Source organism: Sphaerodactylus townsendi, linkage group LG17 (genome assembly GCF_021028975.2).
Source record: "Sphaerodactylus townsendi isolate TG3544 linkage group LG17, MPM_Stown_v2.3, whole genome shotgun sequence".
Lineage (NCBI taxonomy): Eukaryota > Metazoa > Chordata > Lepidosauria > Squamata > Sphaerodactylidae > Sphaerodactylus > Sphaerodactylus townsendi.
The window spans coordinates 586,621-608,219 of record NC_059441.1 but is presented as its reverse complement, the minus strand read 5'-3'; the positions used below and the strand labels follow the sequence as shown (position 1 = coordinate 608,219).

The following is a 21,599-nucleotide window of genomic DNA, read 5'->3' as shown; positions in this document are numbered from 1 at the left end:
ATTTAAAATAAAAGATACCTACCGGTTATACCGGGTTTACCTTACCTGGCGACATGGATGCATCCGCTTCCTGCTCCGCAGGGCAGGCAAGGTATTAGCTGCCTCGCCCGGAGCCGCGAGTGCAAGCAGAAGAGCCGCAGGTTCCTTTTCTACCCCTGGTCTAATCACCTTATTAGCGACAGGCAAGGACGGCAACAACCCAGCCACCTGGGGAGTCATCAGACCTCTGCTATCGATACTGGCGGTATCGTTATGATTTTTACTGCTCTTTCGCAGCTCGAATCTGGAGAAGCCAAGAGGCTGGACTCAGGAAGCGAGAGGTGGGATCCAGCAGGTTCTCACAGGTTCCCGAGAGTAGGTTACTAATTATTTGTGTGTGCCGAGAGGGGGTTACTAATTGGTGATTTTGCCACGTGATTTTTGCCTTAGTTATGCCCCTCCTCTCAGCAGTAGCGCGCAGCCATTTTGAAACCAGCCTAGTTCAGCGATAGTGCATCGGCATGCGTAGCAGTAGTCATGCGCCTGGCGCGGCATTCGCTTCCCGCCCAAGATCCGGCACAGTGCCTGCCCAGCCCTTGCCACAGTTCTACCTGAATGCCCTGGTCCCGGAATGCTCCGTCGCGGGTCTTCCGCTTCAGTCCCATTGGTGTTATGCCATGGCTTGAAACCCCACCACCATGTGAACCTTGTTACGCACCCTTTTGGATCCCACCACTGACTAGAAGCCCTTTTGGGGGTGCTTTCTCTATGACGCTTACCCACTCCTTTCTTCCCAACGCTCAAATGGGATCACCAAATGCCAAGAGGCGAATACAGCGGAGAGTTTGACCAGCTTTCCCAACTATTAGCCAGGAACTGAAACTTTCAGGAAACGAAGAGGAAAATGGGGTGGGTTGGGGGCTTGATTCCCCTACCTGTGGCTCCTGAGGAGGCGAACTAAGGCCTTTGCGATGACCCCGACCTCGGCTTTTGGTGCTAAGTGGAAATACAGCTGGGCCACCGACATTACCACCTGCCAAGAGAAAGGAAAGGACAGTTAGGTCACAAAGTCCCAACAATAAGGGAGCAAGCTCAGGCTGTACATAAGAAAAGCCAAGCTGATAATGCTTATATTATTTACAATGTTGTAACATTAACTATATACTGTTTTTCTTAGATGAGTTAATACTAGTAATAGTGTCAATACTTTAAAATGCTGTGCTATTATAAATCCAATGTCGGAAAGCTGTGTGTATTATAGCTAGAATGTCGGGTTAAAATATTATGTTGTTTATTTATTCATGCCATGTTATTCACTTCCTGTTTATTGATGTTATGCTTTGTTGGTTACTATTGAAAGTTATGATTATTGTTGATTATTGTTGATGTTATCCTGCAGCTGTTGTTCACCGCCCTGAGCCCTTTGGGGGTAGGGCGGTATACAATTCCGTACTTTCCGCGTTAGCGAAATGGTATTAATTTTTGCTCCCAAAGATGCGCCATATCTTATTTTCTTTTCTGCTGATGTCTTATTTTTGCATTTGCCTACGGCATGCTTCCAACAAAACTTTATGCTACGCCTTCTTACTTTCGGGGATTTTAATATTTCTGGATTTCAGCAAAACCTCTACTACGTCTTATTTTCAGGGGATGTCTTATATTTGGGGAAACAGGGTAATAAACCAAACCAAACCAAACCTGCATACTGTAAGAATAGTTGTACTAAAATTTTCCTTTTAAAAAATATCATAACATTATGTTAGGCAGGAAGGATGGTGTAGTTAACCATATAGATGGATTGACAAACGACATTTTGGATGTTCCCATTAGGGCAGCCATTCTCAACCAGGGTTCCCTGGTACCCTGGGGTGCCGTGACCATGTCCCAGGGGTACCGCGGCAACACTACCGCCCCCCACCCTCATTTTTGTGGTGTCTCCCACCAGCGCCAGCAAGGACATGGAGCTGGCCACAAGGTCAGCAGCCACCACCACCCCCAGTGCTTCCCTTCACCCTGGGAGGGAAAGGTGGGGTGTGTGGCAAGCAGAGGCAATGGGAGGGGAAGGTGGAGGGTGGCGGCAGGGGTACCGTGAGATATGAAGAGTGAGGTCAAGGGTACCCTGACCTCGAAAAGGTTGGGAAACACTGCATTAGGGGAATAAATGTATAATCATTCTTTGTTTTTGTTTAATGTATGTAGTGTGTGTATTTATTAATAATTGCACAGTAAACTTTATTTTAAACTTTTCTTTTAAAAAGGCCAAGCTGGATCAGACTCTCTCCTCTTACGTTCAAATCGCACCGAGGGCACTGCCCTGTGGTTCTCGTTGTGGATCAGGAGGAGATGGGAATTGCTGGTTCTCTGCCTGGCTTTCAACAGGAGCTACATTACCCTCAGGAGGGGACTCCCCCGTTGAGGAAACCCAAGGGAAGGCTCACCGCAGCATTGCGGCTCTGCAGCAGGGGTTTGGTGTTACGCAGGAGCAGGCGGTGGTCAGGATCCATCACGTAAGGCTTGCGTTTCACCAGAGATGCCGGTTCCGTCTTGTTGTCCTTGGAGTCTTCCTCTTCGGACCCGTAGAAAGCTTTCTCAGCGTTTTCTTCCAGAAGGGATTCCTGCCAAGCAATGGGGGGATACGGGGGGGTCAAAATGCAGATCGGGTAAGGCTATCTCAGAGTGGGTCTCAGTACTGCAGCTGGCTCTATCAGAAGGTGGGAGATTTGGGGAGGGGGACAGTAGCGCGTAACCAACAGCCCACCTGCCACCCTGCCCTAAACCTTCCCCAGGCCAGCGTGCTGCAGTGATTAAGAGCAGGTGAACTCTGATCTGGAGAACCAGGTTTGATTCCCCGCTCTGCCACTTGAGCTCTAGGGAATCAGATTAGCTTGTGCACTCCAACACATGCCAACTGGGTAACCTTGGGCTAGTCACAGTTCTTCGGAGCTCTCTCAGCCCCACCCACCTCACAGGGTGTTTGTTTGGGAGAGGGGGAAGGGAAATGGATTATAAACCCCTTTGAGTCTCCTTGCAGGAGAGAAAGGGGGGATATAAATCCAAACTGTTCTTCAGGCTTCTTTAAAGACAAGATGGTAAACTACACATGACTGAGTAGAGACTCCTGGACTTTGCCTCTTTTGTTTGGGGGTGGGATTATTTTTGGAACAGTAATATCAACCTAAGTGCAGTTTAAAGGGCTAGGCCAGCAATCTTGACTATGATGATGATGAATAATAATAATAATAATAATAATAATAATAATAATAATAATAATAATAATAATAATAATAATAATAATAATAATAATAATAATAATAATATTTATAGGCCGCCTCATCCCTGAAGGGCTCGAGGCGGCTCACAACATGGCTGCTTCAACAGCAAATTAATACAACATAAAAATTAATCCATTAAAACTCAACAGCAATTAATAACATTAAATAATTAAAACAGCAGGTATAATGACTAACAGGTATAATGAGATCTGTGCCTTTAAGGATTACTTGATGGGCGGAATTAAGGGAACCAGGCCAGGGAGAGTTCTCTGCAGAAAAGCTGCACACCCAGGAGTGAGTGCCTCCTTGCATGTAAACAGACAAACACGAGGAGACCCCACTATAAGCCCCGCTGTGCAGAGAAGAGCCCTGAATAAAGTGTTCCATGTACAATGGGCCAATGAGAGTTGGGACAGTGAGGTCAACCAAAGGTTTCTCCCCGAGTCTTCTTCAAGCATGCAATGCTTGCAACTTTTCATTTCAAACCCTTCCTTCCACCAAAAAACCAACATATTGGGCAATACTGCTTGGAGAAAGGGGTGGAGAGAAACCCAGAGTCAGTTCGTTCCTCACGGTCCAGACAGTCTAGTTTCTCTGGCCGGCTCCTTCACTTACGTTTTGAGTAGGGCTCAGGAACTGGGTGCGAGCGTATCGCGTCAGCATGTTGATGATGACCACCTGCCCCCACTCCTCCACGTCGATCAGCAAGTTGCACAGTTTGCGGTAGTTCTTGTGGATGAGGTCAATCCGCTCCGGGCAAACCTCCTCGAAGGCCATCACCACACTGCCGGCCACCAGCTGGGCAAGAAGAGAACAGGAGAGGGGGGAAAGAAAAATGGAGAATTTGCTCAGGGCTTGCACAGAACCAGAAGAGCTACCTTTTCAGTGCTCTGAACAGCCAATTGAAGGGATCGGCAGCAGTGGTGGTGGTTAAGAACAGGTGCACTCTAATCTGGAGAACCGGGTTTGTTTCCCCACTCTGCCACTTGAGCTGTGGAGGCTTATCTGGTGAACTAGATTAGCTTGTGCACTCCAACACTTTAGTTCTTTAGTTTGGAGAGGAGTCTTTAGTTTGGAGAGGAGACGGCTGAGGGGGGATATGATTGAAGTCTATAAAATTATGCATGGGGTAGAAAATGTTGACAGAGAGAATTTTTTCTCTCTTTCTCACAATACTAGAACCAGGAGGCATCCATTGAAAATGCTGGGGGGGAAGAATTAGGACTAATAAAAGGAAACACTTCTTCACGCAACGTGTGATTGGTGTTTGGAATATGCTGCCACAGGAGGTGGTGATGGCCACTAACCTGGATAGCTTTAAAAGGGGCTTGGACAGATTTATGGAGGAGAAGTCGATTTATGGCTACCAATCTTGATCCTCCTTGATCTCAGATTGCAAATGCCTTAGCAGACCAGGTGCTTGGGAGCAGCAGCCGCAGAAGGCCATTGCTTTCACATCGTGCATGTGAGCTCCCAAAGGCACCTGGTGGGCCACTGCGAGTAGCAGAGAGCTGGACTAGATGGACTCTGGTCTGATCCAGCTGGCTTGTTCTTATGTTCTTAACACAGGCCAGCTGGACCTTGGGCTAGTCACAGTTCTTTGGATCTCTCTCAGTCCTACCTATCTCACAGGGTGTTTGTTGTGAGGGGGGAAGGGAAAGGAGTTTGTAAGCCCCTTTGAGTCTCGCTACAGGAGAGAAAGGGGGGATATAAATCCAACTCTTCTTCTTCTTCTTAAAGAGAGTTACCCCCTTTGGGGCCCACTGTTTTCAATGGACTTTGAAAGACATGACGCTCTGCTTAGGTGGAATCTGTCAAAGGTGGAATCTATCAAATGGGATCCCTCCTTCTATCAGGGAGGTGTCTGGCTCCTATTATCATCATCGTGAAAACAGCACACCAGGGGCCGGGGCGCTTGCAGTTATGCCTACAAACCCAAAGGACCGTCCCAGACACGACAAGCGATGACCTAGTTATAGGAAGAGGAAATGAACACACACGTGCAGAGGGTCGGAAGCGGACTAAGTTTGAACCAGGAGGCTCAGACTGCTGAGTGGGGTTGAGACCCGGTTAAGTGGAAAATGCTGGGCCGTGAGCCTGAAACCCTGCAGAGATACCGGCCTTACCGTGGTCTTATCCGCCAGCAACTTTTCGATGACCTCTATCAATTGATCCTTCTGATCGGAGTCGAGGCTGCAAGGAAGAGGACCGAAAGTCATCACTAGGGGGCGCCAGCAGCGGCAGGAACTAAGGCAGCCGAGACTTGAAGAGAACACTCCTTTATTTCAGAGGCAATTAATAGCGCGGGGGGGGGGGGGGGGGGGGATAGATCACAGGCCACCTTTTTTTTGAAAAAAATCCCCTATAGCAGTGATGGCGAACCTATGGCACGTGTGCCAGAGGTGGCACTCAGAGCCCTCTCTGTGGGCAATAGACGCATAAAACAGAGTTCGATCATGTGGCCAGGGGAATCACCTTGCACAATAATAATATCACACACACCTCTAGAAGCTGGCATCTGAGCCAGCTGGACTCCGGATTAGTTTCAAACCCTAAGACCTAAGTTTTGGGGAAGCGGTGTAGGTAACCCTGTTAAGCGCTGTTAAACCCCACTGATTTTCATGCAAAGAACTACAGTGCAATCCTTTCCCTGGGAGTAAGCTCAGTTGCTGTCAATGGGGCTTGCTTCTGAGTAAACCCTCCTGGGGTCATGATTCACCCATTGGAAGAGTTGCACGGTTGCTTCAAAGCAAAGCCACCAACTACAACCAAGCTTACTCCCAAGTAACGGACGCCTCGGAGCCAGCTGTTTTTTCTAAACTGAAACCTCAGCATTCAGGTTAAATTGCCATATTGGCACTTTGCGATAAATAAGTGGGTTTTGGGTTGCAATTTGGGCACTCGATCTTGAAAAGGTTCGCTATCACTGCCCTATAGGTTTTTAAAAATTCAGACTGCCTGGGTTGTCTTATGGACATCCTGGTTTAAATAACATAAATTGCCTTGAGGACTGTACAGGAAATATTATAATATCTCATTGTTCATTTAATTCATTAATCATTCGACTGGATCCCAAGTGGACGGTGATGGGGAAGACCCATCATACTCAAGCCCCTGGACAGCCAGAGCATCCACCAGAGCACAGGATACTGACCTACAGGCATATTATAGCCATATGTGGACGGAATGTATAGAAGTGAAAATTTTTGGGACAACTGTATCGTTATATATCGAGAAACTGGTGAAGATTAATATTGGGATAAATAATGATTTAATGTTCATGGGTTTAATGGAGGATAGAAGGGTAGAAAAAAATATAGCTACCCTGTTTCCCTGAATATAAGACATCCCCCAAAAATAAGACATAGTAGAGGTTTTGCTGAAGTGCAAAATATAAGGCATCCTCCGAAAGTAAGACATAGCAAAGTTTTTGTTTGGAAGTATGCCCGACGAACAGAACACAGAAAAATAAGACATCCCCTGAAAATAAGACATAGAGCATCTTTGGGAGCAAAATTTAATATAAGACACTGTCTTATATTTGGGGAAACACGGTATACGTATAAAATAATGATCAAAGCAGCACATGCAACAATAGCTTTAGGCTGGAAAGAAAAGAAAAAATGGACAATCCAGAAATGGTTGGAATATATCTGGGAACAAGTGACACTGGACATTTTCGATATAATAACAAAAAATAAACTGTGGCAAGATAAGCAGAGCGAAATTTTGAAGATATGGACAATATATGTGGACTGGATGAAAGAAGCTGGAGTCAATGAGGAGAAATGGGAGAAGAGATTACAAAGAATGAACTTACTGCTGTTTGTTTGATAAAACTATGACGAAAACACAGGGGGGAGGGGAAAAAGGGGAAAATGTATTGTTTGAAAATGAATGAAGAAAAGTATTAATATAAAATGGAATATTCAAATGATACAATAAAAAAATTAAAAAGGAAAAAAAAGATACTGAGCTACAGGGACCCATGTTGTGATTCAGTATCAGGGTATTTTGTATGTTTTGTGTCTTCAGGATAAGGAACAACAAAATTCCAGGCGGCACTGCATTTCGAATACTGCTTTTTGCGTAGAAGCTTTGCCCACTCCTACATTCCCACTGGGTGACCTTGGGATAGTCCCAGTTCTTGGGAAACTCTCTCAGCCCCACCTATTCGATTATGTGTTCCTGCATTGCAAGGGGTTGGACTTGATGGCCCTTGGGATCTTTTCCAACTCTACGATCTTATGATTCCGTTCTATGATTCTATCTCACAAGGTGTCTGTTGTGGGGAGAGGAAAGGAAGTGGAATTTGTAAGCCGCCTTGAGTCTCCTTACAGGAAAGAAAAGCAGGGCATATATTCAATCTCTTCTTCTCCATTGTGTTGGGACAAACCACAACAGATCTCACAAGACATAAAGGCCAGTTTGGGGTCGAGGGTTTGATTCCCAGCTCTGCCGCCTGAGCTGTGGAGGCTTATCTGGGGAATTCAGATTAGCCTGTACACTCCCACATGCCAGCTGGGTGACCTTGGGCTAGTCACAGCTTCTCGGCGCTCTCTCAGCCCCACCCACCTCACAGGGTGTTTGTTGTGAGGGGAGAAGGGCAAGGAGATTATAAAGAAAGGAGATTATAAAGGAGAGAAAGGGGGGATATAAATCCAAACTCTTCTTCTTCTAGGCGGAGGAAGGCAGAAGGGAAAAAAATGGGCTCTGACTTGCCTGTATAGTTTGGGGATGGCATGAGCTGCCGTTTTGCGCACGTAGGGGGACATGTCCGACGCTGCCTCTTTGATGGCTAGCATCATGATGGGTACAATAATGGGAACGCGGATGCTGGAGAGAACCCGCAGAGCACTGGCCCGGATCAGCTGGTTAGGGTCCTGCAGCACAAAAGAAATTTTCGGTTACAAGGGAGAATGCCCACTTCTTTATAACACCAGTTCTTCCGTCAAACCACTTCCTGATACGGCAATCAGGAGTCTCTCTTGAGCAAAGCACCAATTGGAGAAGGCAGACTCCTCGAAACTTTAGCCCTTTTCTGGCCGAGGTTCGGGGCTCAGAACAGGCTCCGTCAGTCTACAAAATGAAAACTGCAGGCTTGTGTTGCCTCGATTTGCCTCAGGAATGCGTGGGGACGACTGAGGTTTAACCCATCGACACCGGCTCTGTTTTGATCGTTCAAATCTAATCCCTCAGGTAATGCATTTCAAAAGGAAAAAAATGGGCACTGAAAACACGGCTTTCCTCTTTAAAAAGCTGAGGACAGAGATGGGGGAGTCCAAGTTTCGATTAGTAAACCTGAACAGATTTTGAAGGGTTAAACCCTCCTCTATCTTCTCTGCACGGCCTCAGAAAGGAAAATGAAACTCCATAACGCTGTGTCTTGAGTTTCATGGTGCCTGCAGTTTGCATTTACCCTGTTTCCCCGAATATAAGACATCCCCTGAAAACAAGACGTAGTAGAGGTTTTGCTGAAGTGCGAAATATAAGGCATCCCCCGAAAATAAGACGTAGCAAAGTTTTTGTTTGGAAGCATGCCAGACGAACAGAACACAGAAAAATAAGACATCCCCTGAAAATAAGACATAGCACATCTTTGGGAGCAAAAATTAATATAAGACACTGTCTTATTTTCAGGGAAACACGGTAGTAGAGTTCAGACATGTATGACCTTTAACTCCCTCCGGCCCCTTCCACACATGCAGAATTATGCACTTTCAATCCACTTTCAATGCACTTTGAAGCTGGATTTTACTGTGCGGAAGAGCAAAATCCACTTTCAAACAATTGTGAAAGTGGATTGAAAGTGCATTATTCTGCATGTGTGGAAGGGGCCTCTGTCTGAGCCCTCCAGGAACAAACTCTCTGTAAAAGCGTTGCTTATTTACAAGCCGCTTCAAACCTCTGACTACATTACTGAGCTGCAACCTACATACACCCCAAGTGACCATAAATGCCTGGGAAACCCACAACTTCCTGGGATTCCAGTGGTCAAAGCTGACCCAAAACCGGTTGCAGGCCGAAAAATGGCTCGGCAAACTGTCTTGCAGTACGCAAGTCCCGCCTAGGTGAGTAACTGTGTGGGAAGACCGTGACAACCAAATAAAGAAATGGATAAAATGCAGATTAGCTGACCTCCCAACCAGAAAGAATCCTGATCTCTTGCGTTTCTCCAACTTCCACCATGGAAACTTCCCATATGAGCTCCGTGGACTCACTGAAGTTGTCAGCACAGAAAGTTCTAACTTACCAGGCAGAGATCAGCTGGTGGGCAAAATCGCACGAGCTGCCCCATACGGGTCTTTGACAACCCCCCCTCCAAGGAAAACCCAGTGCCCTTCCATTCTGAGCGCCAAACTCTAGGGACGCAGCAATTTCTGACCTTGAGTCCGCGCTGAAAGGTAGAAATGGAGAGCAATGCCAAATCTTGCTGTTCTTCCGCGTATCGGACCAAATAGACGTACACGAGCTTCTTTACCTGCCAGAGAGAGAAGGCTGGTTAGCTACGCTTCTCTCCTCCCCTACAACTGGGCTTATTTTTGATTGGCAGGTGGTAATAAAATGCAGAGAGGTCAAGATCGCTGCCTCGGGGAGGCCAGTTGGGCTGTGCAGAGAGACTCCTTTCGGACTCAGCTCACAGACGATTGCTTACCTCGATATTCTTGCAGGCCACGTTTTTCACCACGGCTGGGAAGAGGTCAGATGCGTTCTTGCCTCTGGCTATCATCTGGGAGCAGAAGAAACAGCAGCGGCAAAGGTAGCCGGTCAAGATTGACGTCTCAAGGCTACGCCCCCCCCTTTTGAACACCTCTCCCCCCATGGGGTCTTCCCCTTCTCCTCTAAGGCAAGTTACAAACCTAAAGCCAAACTATCTTTCTTAGATGGAAGATCTGCAATCGGATCTCCCAACACGTTTTATTTTCAACCTCAAAAGCAGACAGGAGGTATACCAGGGCCACAACACTGAGCAAGATGGCTACCAATCTTGACCCTCCTTGATCTGAGATTGCAAATGCCTTAGCAGACCAGGTGCTCGGGAGCAGCAGCAGCAGCAGCAGAAGGCCATTGCTTTCACCTCCTGCATGTGAGCTCCCAAAGGCATCTGGTGGGCCACTGCAAGTAGCAGAGAGCTGGACTAGATAGACTCTGGCCTGATCCAGCAGGCTTGTTCTTATTTTCTTCTTAAGATGGGGCAAGCTCTTTCCTGGTCAGAATTACACAAACACACCTAACTGCGATTATTTCTGACACAGAAAGGAAATTGGCAGTCTCTTTGCCGCCATCTTTCTTTAGCGCAGCCCACTGAAGTGGAGAGGAAGAGGTTTCAAGAGGGGAAATGGTAGAGAGAGTTATCCCCCTTCTTTTCAGTCCAGGGCACGGTGAGAAAGTACGTGCCATCTCATGACCCTCGCCCCCTGCCATCCCGAAGGAATGAACAGCCTAAGAGAGCCAGAACTGTGAAGGAAGGGAAAGAAAAGAGCAGGGGCCAATTATGTTGGAATCCAAGGCCCTTTCCGCACATGCAGAATAATGCACTTTCAATCCACTTTCAATGCACTTTGCAGCTGGATTTTACTGTGCGGAAGAGCAAAATCCACTTGCAAACCATTGCGGAAGCGGATTGGAAGTGCTTTATTCTGCACGTGTGGAAGGGGCCCAAGTTTCAGGGTGCTAGTTGGATCTGGGCCAGAAAAGGGATTTTCCAAAGACAAAGCGAGGAAAACCGAGTCATTTAAAACAATACGAGCAGCTCGCTTACAGGTTTAGGCTCCTTTCCTGTTAATTTTAAACCGTACTTCTTTCCTTTTTGCAAATGCAACTTCCGGGGGTGCTTTATCGAGAGAGAGAGCTTCCCCCCCCCCACACACACACTTCCGCCCTGTTTTGGGACCCCTCTGTGACGGCTGAGGCAGACGGTCCCCAAACCTGACGCCTCAGCCAAAGAACAAGAAAGGGCTCACCGCTACAATCCGCTTCATGGCCTCCAGCTTCAGGGAATCCTTGTTGCTGTCCAGCATCTCCTTCAAGTCATCATGTCTGCAAAGGACAGAGGACTTTTGTCACAGAAACAGAGGTCAGCTGGGTACCTGTACAAGCTCACAGCCCAGCAAACACCAACAGTTTTCAATGGCATTTTAAGAGACAGTTTAATTCACCTCAGCGGCACCTTTTGGGGAATGGGCGCCGGTTTCTGTGGGATGCGCAACCACCTAACTCATTCGTTACAGGTGAATTCATTATAGAAGATGAAGGGACTTGGCAATGAAGCTCTACCTGGGCCAAAAACTCCAAGCTAGAAGGTAGATGGGAAAATACCCAACCTTCCAATAGCATCTGCACAACAACAAAGGGAACTCTTCACTCTTTGGGGGGAAGAATTAGGACTAATAAAAGGAAACACTTCTTCATGCAACGTGTGATTGGTGTTTGGAATATGCTGCCCCAGGAGGTGGTGATGGCCACTAACCTGGATAGCTTTAAAAGGGGCTTGGACAGTTTTATGGAGGAGAAGTTGATCTATGGCTACCAATCTTGATCCTCCTTGATCTGAGATTGCAAATGACTTAGCAGACCAGGTGCTCAGGAGCAGCAGCAGCAGCAGCAGGCCATTGCTTTCACATCCTGCATGTGAGCTCCCAAAGGCACCTGGTGGGCCACTGCGAGTAGCAGAGTGCTGGACTAGATGGACTCTGGTTTGATCCAGCAGGCTAGTTCTTATGTTCTCTCTCTCTCTCTCTCTCTCTCTCTCTCTCTCTCTCTCTCTCTCTCTCTCTATCTATCTATCTATCTATCTATCTATCTATCTATCTATCTATCTATCTATCTATCTATCTATCTATCTATCTATCTATCTATCTATCATTTTGTATACCACCCACCCCTGAAGAGCTCTGGGCGGTTTACATCATATAGGTAGAGCACAAGTTAAAACATCAATAATTTGCAATAGAAACTTGCGGCTCTATTAAGATGAAAACAACAAAGAAATCCCCATAAAAACGAAGCGTTCTAAGATACAGTGCCTTGCGTCCAGTCACTAACCTCTCCCCCCTAGATGGGGCGGTAGGTCCCTCAGATGGCATGGGGACCACCGAAAGGGGAACCACCAAAGGGCGCAACATCAGTGGCAGGTCCCCCCAAAGGCCCGGTGGAACAGCTCAGTCTTACAGGCCCTGTGGAACTCACCAAGGTCCCGCAGGGCCTGGACAGCTGGTGGGAGAGAGTTCCACCAGGCAGGGGCCAGAGCTGTAAAGGCCCTGGCCCGAGTGGGGGCCAGCCGCATCATTGAGGGGCCGGGGACCACCAGCAAATTGGCCTCTGCCGAACGCAGAGGCCGAACTGGGACATATGGGGTAATATGGTCCCTTCCACACATGCAGAATAACACACTCTCAGTCCACTTTCACAATTGTTTGCAAGTGGATTTTGCTATTCTGCACAGCTGCAAAGTGGATTGAAAGTGGATTGAAAGTGCATTATTCTACCTACGCGGAAGGGGCGGAAGGCAAACCCAGTGACTCCTTGGCACTTCAGAAAAACTCTTATTATACCGCAGTTGCAGGCCAGCCTTTTATCTGGGGTGTTAATGGTGACAAGGGGTTAACTGCTTGGGGCAAGTAGGCTGGGACCCCTTCTAACCCCAGCTGATGAGGACAGGAAGTCTCTGTCTCCACTGGAAAGGGTAGATCAGGGTTCAGCTCCAGCGCATCTGTTTCGCATGAGGAAGATCCCGGCTCAACACCAGACATCACCAGAATCCAGATTGGTGGTAGAAAGGAAAATGTGGTCCATGATTATTTGCTCCAGACCCAGTCCATATGTGCATGCAGCAGAAACTGGAAGCAGGAAACACAACAGAGTTCCCTTCGGTTTCTTACATAACTGTTTTCTTTCAGAGACTCTTGCTGTTTTCTGGTCCCAATTACTTATCAGTCCATGAACCAGCCCTTCCTGGCCACAGAAAAGAATTCTTGTATTAGAAAAGTCTGTTTGCATCTGCTGAACAGCTGGAATCACAAGGAGCTGCCGTTGATTCGGGAAGAGATCCGCTTTTGGACTCCATGCGCAGCTTCAAGGCCTTCCGGCAGGGCGGGGTGGGCAATTTGGTCGGCACAAGTGGGAGACTAGATTCTGGACTAGATAGACTTTGGTCCTGATCCCACAGTGCTCTTCCAATGGTCTAACTTCCTGCAACCTCCACACAGTGGCGTAGGAGGCTAAGAGCTCGTGTATCTAATCTGGAGGAACTGGGTTTGATTCCCAGCTCTGCCGCCTGAGCTGTGGAGGCTTATCTGGGGAATTCAGATTAGCCTGTACACTCCCACACATGCCAGCTGGGTGACCTTGGGCTAGTCACAGCTTCTCGGAGCTCTCTCTAGCTCCCCACCTACCTACACAGGGTAAGTTTGTTGTGCAGGGGGAAGAGGCAAGGGAGATTATAAAGCCCCTTTGAGTCTCCTACAGGAGAAGAGAAAGGAGGAGTATAAATCCAAACTACTACCTTCCTCCCTCCCTCTCCTCTCCTCCTACTACTACTCCTCCTCCTCCCCCCCCCTCCTCCTCCTCCCTCTTCTCCCCCCTCCCCCCCCCCTCCTCCCCCCCCCTCCTCCTCCTCCTCCTCCTCCTCCTCCTCCTCCTCCTCCTCCTCCTCCTCCTCCTCCTCCTCTTCTTCTTCTTCTTCTTCTTCTTCTTCTTCTATATTTTGAGTTTCCGAGAACTATCCATTGCTCCTCTTTGTCATTAAAATTAAGATGGGCATTAATCCTGGGGCAGGGCCCCTGTCTGCACTGAAGTAAGTTGTCTGTGGCCACACCTGAGGGCTTCTGAGAGGAAGTGAGCCTTCTTGCGTTACAGGGCTGGTGGCATGCACACGAATGGGTGACAGAGGACACCACATCCCTGTACAGCGTATAGGTCCTTTGAGCACAACATGCCTCTAGGGCAGTGGTGGCGAACCTATGGCACGGGTGCCAGAGGTGGCACTCAGAACCCTCTCTGTGGGCACGCACAGTGTGCCCCCTCCATCTAGGCTGGCCTGGGCCGCTGGGCTCAATTATTAGCATTAAACCGAAAACCTAGTTTTGGGGAAGCAGTGTAGGCAACCCTGTTAAGCACTGTTAAACCCCACTGATTTTCATGTAAAGAACTAAAGCGCGATCCTTTACCTGGGAGTAAGCTCGGTTGCTGGCAATGGGGCTTGCTTCTGAGTAAACCCTCCTAGGGTCATGATTCACCCATTGGAAGAGTTGCACAGTTGCTTCAAAGCAAAGCCACCGACTACCACCAAGCTTACTCCCGAGTAACGCACGCCTCGGAGCCGACCGTTTTTTCTAAACTAAAACCTCAGTATTCAGGTTAAATTGCCGTGTTGGCACTTTGCGATAAATAAGTGGGTTTTTGGGTTGCAATTTGGGCACTCGGTCTTGAAAAGGTTCATCATCCCTGTTCTAGGGCAGCGGTTCTCAACCTGTGGGTTGCGACCCCTTTGGGGGTCGAACGACCCTTTCCCAGGGGTCACCTAGACTCTCTGCATCAGTGTTCTCCATCTGTGAAATGGATAAATGTTAGGGTTGGGGGTCACCACAACATGAGGAACTGTATTAAACGGTCGCGGCATTAGGAAAGTTGAGAACCACAGCTCTAGGGAGAGTTCATGAGGTAAAAACCGTGCCAGGAGCAGCGGAACCGACGAGAAACCCGACACTGCGCACCGTGCCGCTTCGCACAAAGGAATCCAAGCCTTCGGCAGCCTGTGAAATATTTATCCCCACCAGGAATTTGTTCACAGCGGCCTGAAAAAGGAGCCCTCAGCTGAGAGGGAGTTGCCACAGCAACACCAACGGGGAGACATCTTCACATGCCCTGCAGCCAGCTGTACGAATGGCTCTCCCTCTGGGTCAGGCATTATGTATGAAGTAATGCTGAGAGGAAGAAGAAGAAGAGTTTGGATTTATATCCCCCCTTTCTCTCCTGCAGGAGACTCAAAGGGGCTGACAATCTCCTTGCCCTTCCCCCCTCACGACAAACACCCTGTGAGGTAGGTGGGGCTGAGAGAGCTCCGAGAAGCTGTGACTAGCCCAAGGTCACCCAGCTGGCGTGTGTGGGAGTGCACAGGCTAATCTGAATTCCCCAGAGAAGCCTCCACAGCTCAGGCGGCAGAGCTGGGAATCAAACCCGGTTCCTCCAGATTAGATACACGAGCTCTTAACCTCCTACACCACTGCTGCTCTCAGGAAGCTCTTCAGGACTCCCAGAACCAGTCTTGGAGAGGCTCAAGTAGAGCCATTTCCTCACAATACGACTCCGGGTTGGTGGAGGCTTGTCTTCTTCTCACAGCCTCTAGCCTTTTCTCTCAGGCCCGTTCCGCACAGGCAGAATAATGCACTTTCAATCCACTTTCACAATCATTTGGAAGTGTGTTTTTGCTCTTCCGCACAGTAAAATCCAGCTGCAAAGTGCATTGAAAGTGGATTGAAAGCGCATTATTCTGCCTGTGTGGACGGGGCCTCAGGTAGAGCCGTTTCCTCACAATCTGACCACAGGTTGGTTGAGGGCTGCCGCCTTCTCACAGCCTCTAGCCCAGGGGTAGGGAACCTTTAACACTCAAAGAGCCATTTGGACCCATTTTCCATGGGAAAAGAAAACACTTGGAGCCGCAAATAATTTTTGACATTTAAAATAAAGATAACACTGTATATATTGTGTTTTTTTCCCTTTTACTCCGCTCATTCTGAGAAGTGCATGGATGCACCGGGCTCACTGCAGGGCGGGTGCAAGGATAGGGCCAGTGTTCTGCCTCCAGCCGGCCACCAGGAAAGCCTCCTTTCACCCCGGCCTCCAACAGGGCAGCCGAGAGGGGAAGCTTCCAAGTGCCAGCTCTCAACCAAGGCAGCCGGCAGTTGGTGCGCCGGGCAAGGATGGGGCCAGCGGCTCAGCTTGTGGAGCCGCAGTGAAAAGGGCAGGAAGGAGGCCGCATGCGGCTCTCGGATGCCCCAGGTGTCCCTACCCCTGCTCTGCAGCCTTTTCTCTCATGTTAGAAAGGGTTTCCCAAACCAGAAATGCTTCTAGAACGGCAGATTGCCTCTCCTCACGCCAACAGAACAGCCACTCCTGGTCAAGATGGATGGAAACTGGGATTTAAGGCAGATCTGAGAAATGTAATACAGTGGAACCTCAGTTTTCGTTGGCAATCCGTCTGAAAAGAATCGATGAAAACCGAAACCGATGAAAACCGAGGCAAACTTTCCCATAGGAATCAATGTCAATCCAATTAATCCGTTCTAGGCACTCCACAAAACATACCAAAAACACATTTTTTGGTGAATAAACATAGTGTTTAATGCGGGAAACAGTAACAAACAATAACACTAGGACCAGCTTCAGAGCCAGTGGGCCAACGTCGCACCAGAAAGCTGTCCAAAGAGGTCTTTTTCTGACGCCACTTTAAGATTTGTCTGAAACGGGGCAAGACATTGTCATTAAACAAGTTGCAGACACGGCCTGCAACAGCGTTGTCCAGGTAATTTTTCTCCACAAATTCCTGCACCTCACTGCAAATCGATGAAAACCGAGACAAATTTTTCACTGAAAAAAATCGATGAAAACTGAAACCGATGAAAACCGAAGGCAATGAAAACCAAGGTTCCACTGTACTTCAGTGCCACATTAAAGGGGGAAAAAATACTCTACATGAACTCAGTCTAGCTAAGGCTCTTGGGTTTCCCACAGTCTCAAGAGACCAGTTCAGACGTGTTCCTCCTTTGAGCACAACTCTGAACAACAAAAGGCACACGAGAACGAACTCTATGACACGTGACGTCACTGTGAACACGTTGCTTTTGAAGGCCGAACACGTTGTGCATGTTGAAACGCACAGTGCCGAGTTGTGAGAGAGAAAAGGCAGATCATGCAGAGGTGGGATCCAGCAGGTTCTCACCAGTTCCCGAGAGTGGGTTACTCATTATTGGTGTGTGCCGAGAGGGGGTTACTATTTGGGTCCGCTTTCCCACCTCCACGCCCTCGCCTCCCCGAGAGGCATACTGCCTTTGAACGTGAAGGTTCCATATAGCAATTGCGACTAATAATGTCACTCCCTGAACTGGGTTCATCCCTTTCAGGTCCTGCAATTCATGGATTCTCAGCCTTTCGCACCTTTTATCTCACCAGTTCCTGTCAAAGCAACTAAAAAGTTTCACGCCGGTGCCCGTGACAGATTTGTGAGTCAAGAATTTAGTAATGTGATGATACGCATTTTAAAACGAATCTGGTGCAAAAAATTTTGGGGGGGTCATGGGGGGGGGTGGCTGCCCATGGGGGGGGCACCCAACTCAGGTTTTGCCCAGGGCTCAGGTTTGCCTAGGTATGCCTCTGCCCCCTTTGCTGGGTGGGGGCTGGCGAGGGAACCTTTTACTAAAATTTTTGGATCCCACCACTGAGATCATGCATGTGTGGACAGACCCTTAGGTCAACTAAATTGCCGGCTTGACCCGGAAGTAAACAGTACAGGAAGGGGAAAGTGGTGGAAATCTACTGTTAAGCAGCCGTAACTGCAAACCCGGAACTGAGGTTGCCTTCCTACGCACGCTTCATTGGTAAGTAAACCCTATTGGAACTTTGGAGCCAATGGGCCTCCCAGGTGAACTGGTCTGGAAGAGGTGAGAAACAGGTAAGTCCCATCAGAGTGCTGGAACAGAAGGTCTCCTCTTCCCCTCTTGCTGGGGAATTCAGATTAGCCTGTGCACTCCCACACACGCCAGCTGGGTGACCTTGGGCTAGTCACAGCTTTTCGGAGTTCTCTCAGCCCCACCTACCTCACAGGGTGTTTGTTGTGAGGGGGGAAGGGCAAGGAGATTGTAAGCCCCTTTGAGTCTCCTGCAGGAGAGAAAGGGGGGATATAAATCCAAACTCCTCCTCCTCCCTCTCCTTTCTTCTTCTTCTTTTCTTCTTTCTTCTTTTGTTTTTCAGGAGAGGGAGACCAGCTCTTTACCTGTTCCAAGTGGTCGGAATTCCCTCGCACCATATAGGAGAAAAATAAAGCTACACAGAGGAACTGTGTGTCAGCAGAGAGGGCTGGGCCCACAGTTTCCAGGCAAGATAATCTCATAACAACTTAACAGGCATTTTCAGATACAAGGCAGGAACTTGTATACAGGGTGAACTTGCAAACAAATGAACCTAACAGCTGGGAGGCTTTTGAGACCAGCCAAAACTGCAGTCCCGTACAGGCTGAAAAAGCATTAGATAGCAATGGATCTTTCACCCGGCCCTGTCCATTATTGGAAAAGTGCGCCGGAACTTCCCGGGAGTGCAGTGGCGTAGGAGGCTAAGAGCAGGTTTTAGGAAGAGGCTCTCAACTGAGCAGAAACCGGCTCCATTCCCAGCCCTGCCGCCTGAGCTGTGGAGGCTTATCTGGGGAATGCAGATTAGCCTGTGCACTCCCACACACGCCAGCTGGGTGACCTTGGGCTAGTCACAGCTTCTCGGAGCTCTCTCAGCCCCACCTACCTCACAGGGTGTTTGTTGTGAGGGGGGAAGGGCAAGGAGATTGTCAGCCCCTTTGAGTCTCCTGCAGGAGAAAAGGGGGGGATATAAATCCAAACTCTTCTTCTTTTTCTTCTTCTTGATTTCCAGTATAGTCCTGGGCAGAGTTACTCCACTTCATAGCAGCACCTTGAGAATTGATTAGATCAACCGATCAAGACTTTCTAATTAAGAAGGTGCCCAGAGTACTTGGGAAGACTGGGTCAGGGGGAGTTTATTTTCAATGCTTGTTTAAAATGCGCATGCAAAGGTGGCAGGCATCGTCCTAGAGGAGGTATTCCCCCCTTTCCCCAGTGGAATAGGGGAAGCCTCTTCTAAAAGAAGCAGAGGCTGGGTTGGGAATGCCACGACAAGGAGGCTCGGCGTGTTCCCCCCCTTTTAAAATATTTTTTATTATATTGTTTGAAATAAGCATTCTATTTACATCTTTCTGATATAATTTCCAAACAATACATTTCCCTTTTTTTCCTGCCACCCTCCCCTAATATTATGTTTTACTTTTCTTTAACCAAACAGCAGTAAGTTCATTCGTTGTTGTCTTCTTATCCACATGTCTTCTTTTGACTCCCGTCTCCTTCATCCAATTCTCATAACTTGTCCATATCTTCATTATTTCATTCTGTTTTTCTTGCCATGTTTTATTCTTTGATAATATTTCAAAAAATGTCTAAATGCCTTTCTATTCCCGTGATATATTCCAAACTATTTCCAATCAATTACATTTTTTTTCTTATCTTTCCATCCAAACGCTATCACTGCATGTATTGCTCTAATCGACTTTTGATACATATATCTATTTTTTCATCATCAATTATTCCCATAAATAATAGATCATTAAGAAATGATCTATTATTTATGGGAATAATTGATGATGAAAAAAATAGATATATGTATCAAAAGTTGATTAGAGCAATACACTTTATTTTTCACCAATTTCTCTATCCATAGCAATGCCTTTTCCCAGAATCTTTTTACTTCTTTGCATTCAATCCACATATGGCTATAATGTGCCTCTTGGTCCCCACAGTGCCACATTTGGGGGGCGTGTCCCCCCTTGAGTCCCTGGACACTGATTGTTGTAACCCACCCTGGGGTGTATTTGAAGGGTGGGATAGAAATCAGCTAAATAAATAAATGGGAGGCCTGTTGCACCTCCTTCATAAATGATCTTTCAACTATGCCTTCCCAGCTTTGGAGTGAGTGTGTTATATTCCCCCTTTGCTGCAAATGTCTACTGATGAAATAGCTCGATCCAATAAAGCTCTCTTGACTAATGAACTATTCAGGGGTTAGCACTGGTGTCAACTTACCCAAGAAAAACTCCACACCACCGTCCCTTCGCATGCAACCGACGGCAGCCCTAGCGTGCCACGCTCGCCACCCCAAAGGTAAGAAAGCGCATGCTTTTGCACATCCAGTACAAAACAGGAGTGTGGCGAGGTCGCCCGTCTGAGCAGAGAGATACAGAGAAGCCAAACCCCAGGAGATCAGGCAGAGCCAAGAGGAAAGAGTCTCTTGAGGAGTAGCCGCTTGGCTGGCCAAACTGCCCTACCGTAGCGGCTGGGCCACACTGCTGTCAACGCCGCCGTCTTGCGGGGCGGCCGCCTCCTGGTCGGGCGCTTTCAGGAGCCTCATCTCGTCCCCTTCCAAGGCACTGTACCAGGTCTGCTGCGGGCCATCGGCCACCAACACCGGACTCTTGGCCTCTTCGCCCTTCTTGCCATGCTGGGACTTCACCAAGTTGGCCGCACTGGCGGGCAGCTGCTGGAGCAGCTTCTGCATGGCCAAGAAGCGCGCCTCCTGGACTGCACGCGCCCAAAGGGTGGTGCCCAGGCAGAGGCTAGCTCCGGAGTGCCACCGGCGCGCCTCTCTGTGAGTCCCTGGTCGCACCTCTGCGCCGGAATCCCTGCCCACGGGCTCCTCGCCGGCTCAGCCACGTTTACAAAACCCCAGCTCCTGCCGCGGCTCGGCTGACTTGCAGGGAAGGGCGGGCTTCGCCGGAGCTCCCACCCGCTCCGCCTCCAGTCCGCCTCCCCTGCTGAAACCGGACTCCCGGTTCCTCCACGCCGAGATCCGGAGCGGCGGCCAAAGGGGGAGCAGCGCGCCCCCTGGCGGCCGAACGGGGAACGCGCACCGCCCACACTGATGCTCTACCGGAGCCGGGAGAAACGGAGACAATCACAGAAGTGAAACGAAGGAAGGCCGTCTAAAAAACACCACTGCAGGTTTATTTGCACCAATTCGGCGCGGGAGACAAAGGGCCCTTCCGCACAGGCCGGATAATGCACTTTCAATCCACTTTCAATGCACTTTGCAGCTGTGTGGAATAGCAAAATCCACTCGCAAACAGTTGTGAAAGTGGATTGAAAGTGCATTATTTTGCATGTGCGGAAGGGGCCAATAGTTATGCAGGCATCCGCGTCGCAATGGCTCCTCCAAGGCTGCAACAAGATTGATGGCATGGACATTGGAAATTAAGGGTCGAGGAGAAGAGTTCTCTTTGACAGGGGACATGAAGAAGAGTTTGGATTTATACCCCCTCTTTCTCTCCCAAAAGGGCTTACACTCTCCTTTCCCTCCCCCCCCCTCACAACAAACACCCTGTGAGGTGGGTGGGGCTATGAGAGCTCCGGAGAACTGGGACTAGCCCAAGGTCACCCAGCTGATGTGTGCTGGAGTGCACAAGCTAATCTGGTTCCCCAGATAAGCCTCCACAGCTCAAGTGGCAGAGCAGGGAATCAAACCGGGCTCTCCAGATTAGAGTGCCCCTGCTCTTAACCACTACACCATGCTGGCTCTAGCAAG

The 21,599-nt window shown here is 48.6% G+C and overlaps 1 protein-coding gene across 1 annotated transcript in view; it reads right to left on the bottom strand.

Annotated features, from left to right (window-relative positions):
• LOC125424637 (AP-3 complex subunit beta-2-like) overlaps positions 1-20,591 on the bottom strand; it is a 34,922-nt gene extending 14,331 nt beyond the window's left edge. Inside the window, exons 1-9 of the mRNA XM_048482041.1 lie at positions 20,347-20,591; positions 11,216-11,291; positions 9,907-9,981; positions 9,637-9,732; positions 7,974-8,134; positions 5,378-5,444; positions 3,867-4,049; positions 2,418-2,594; positions 915-1,012 (exon numbers count right to left, since the gene is read on the bottom strand). Coding sequence (XP_048337998.1) covers positions 915-1,012; positions 2,418-2,594; positions 3,867-4,049; positions 5,378-5,444; positions 7,974-8,134; positions 9,637-9,732; positions 9,907-9,981; positions 11,216-11,291; positions 20,347-20,576 — 1,163 coding nt within the window. The 5' untranslated portion in view covers positions 20,577-20,591. The remainder of the gene's footprint in view (positions 1-914; positions 1,013-2,417; positions 2,595-3,866; positions 4,050-5,377; positions 5,445-7,973; positions 8,135-9,636; positions 9,733-9,906; positions 9,982-11,215; positions 11,292-20,346) is intronic.
• Positions 20,592-21,599: the final 1,008 nt, after the last annotated feature.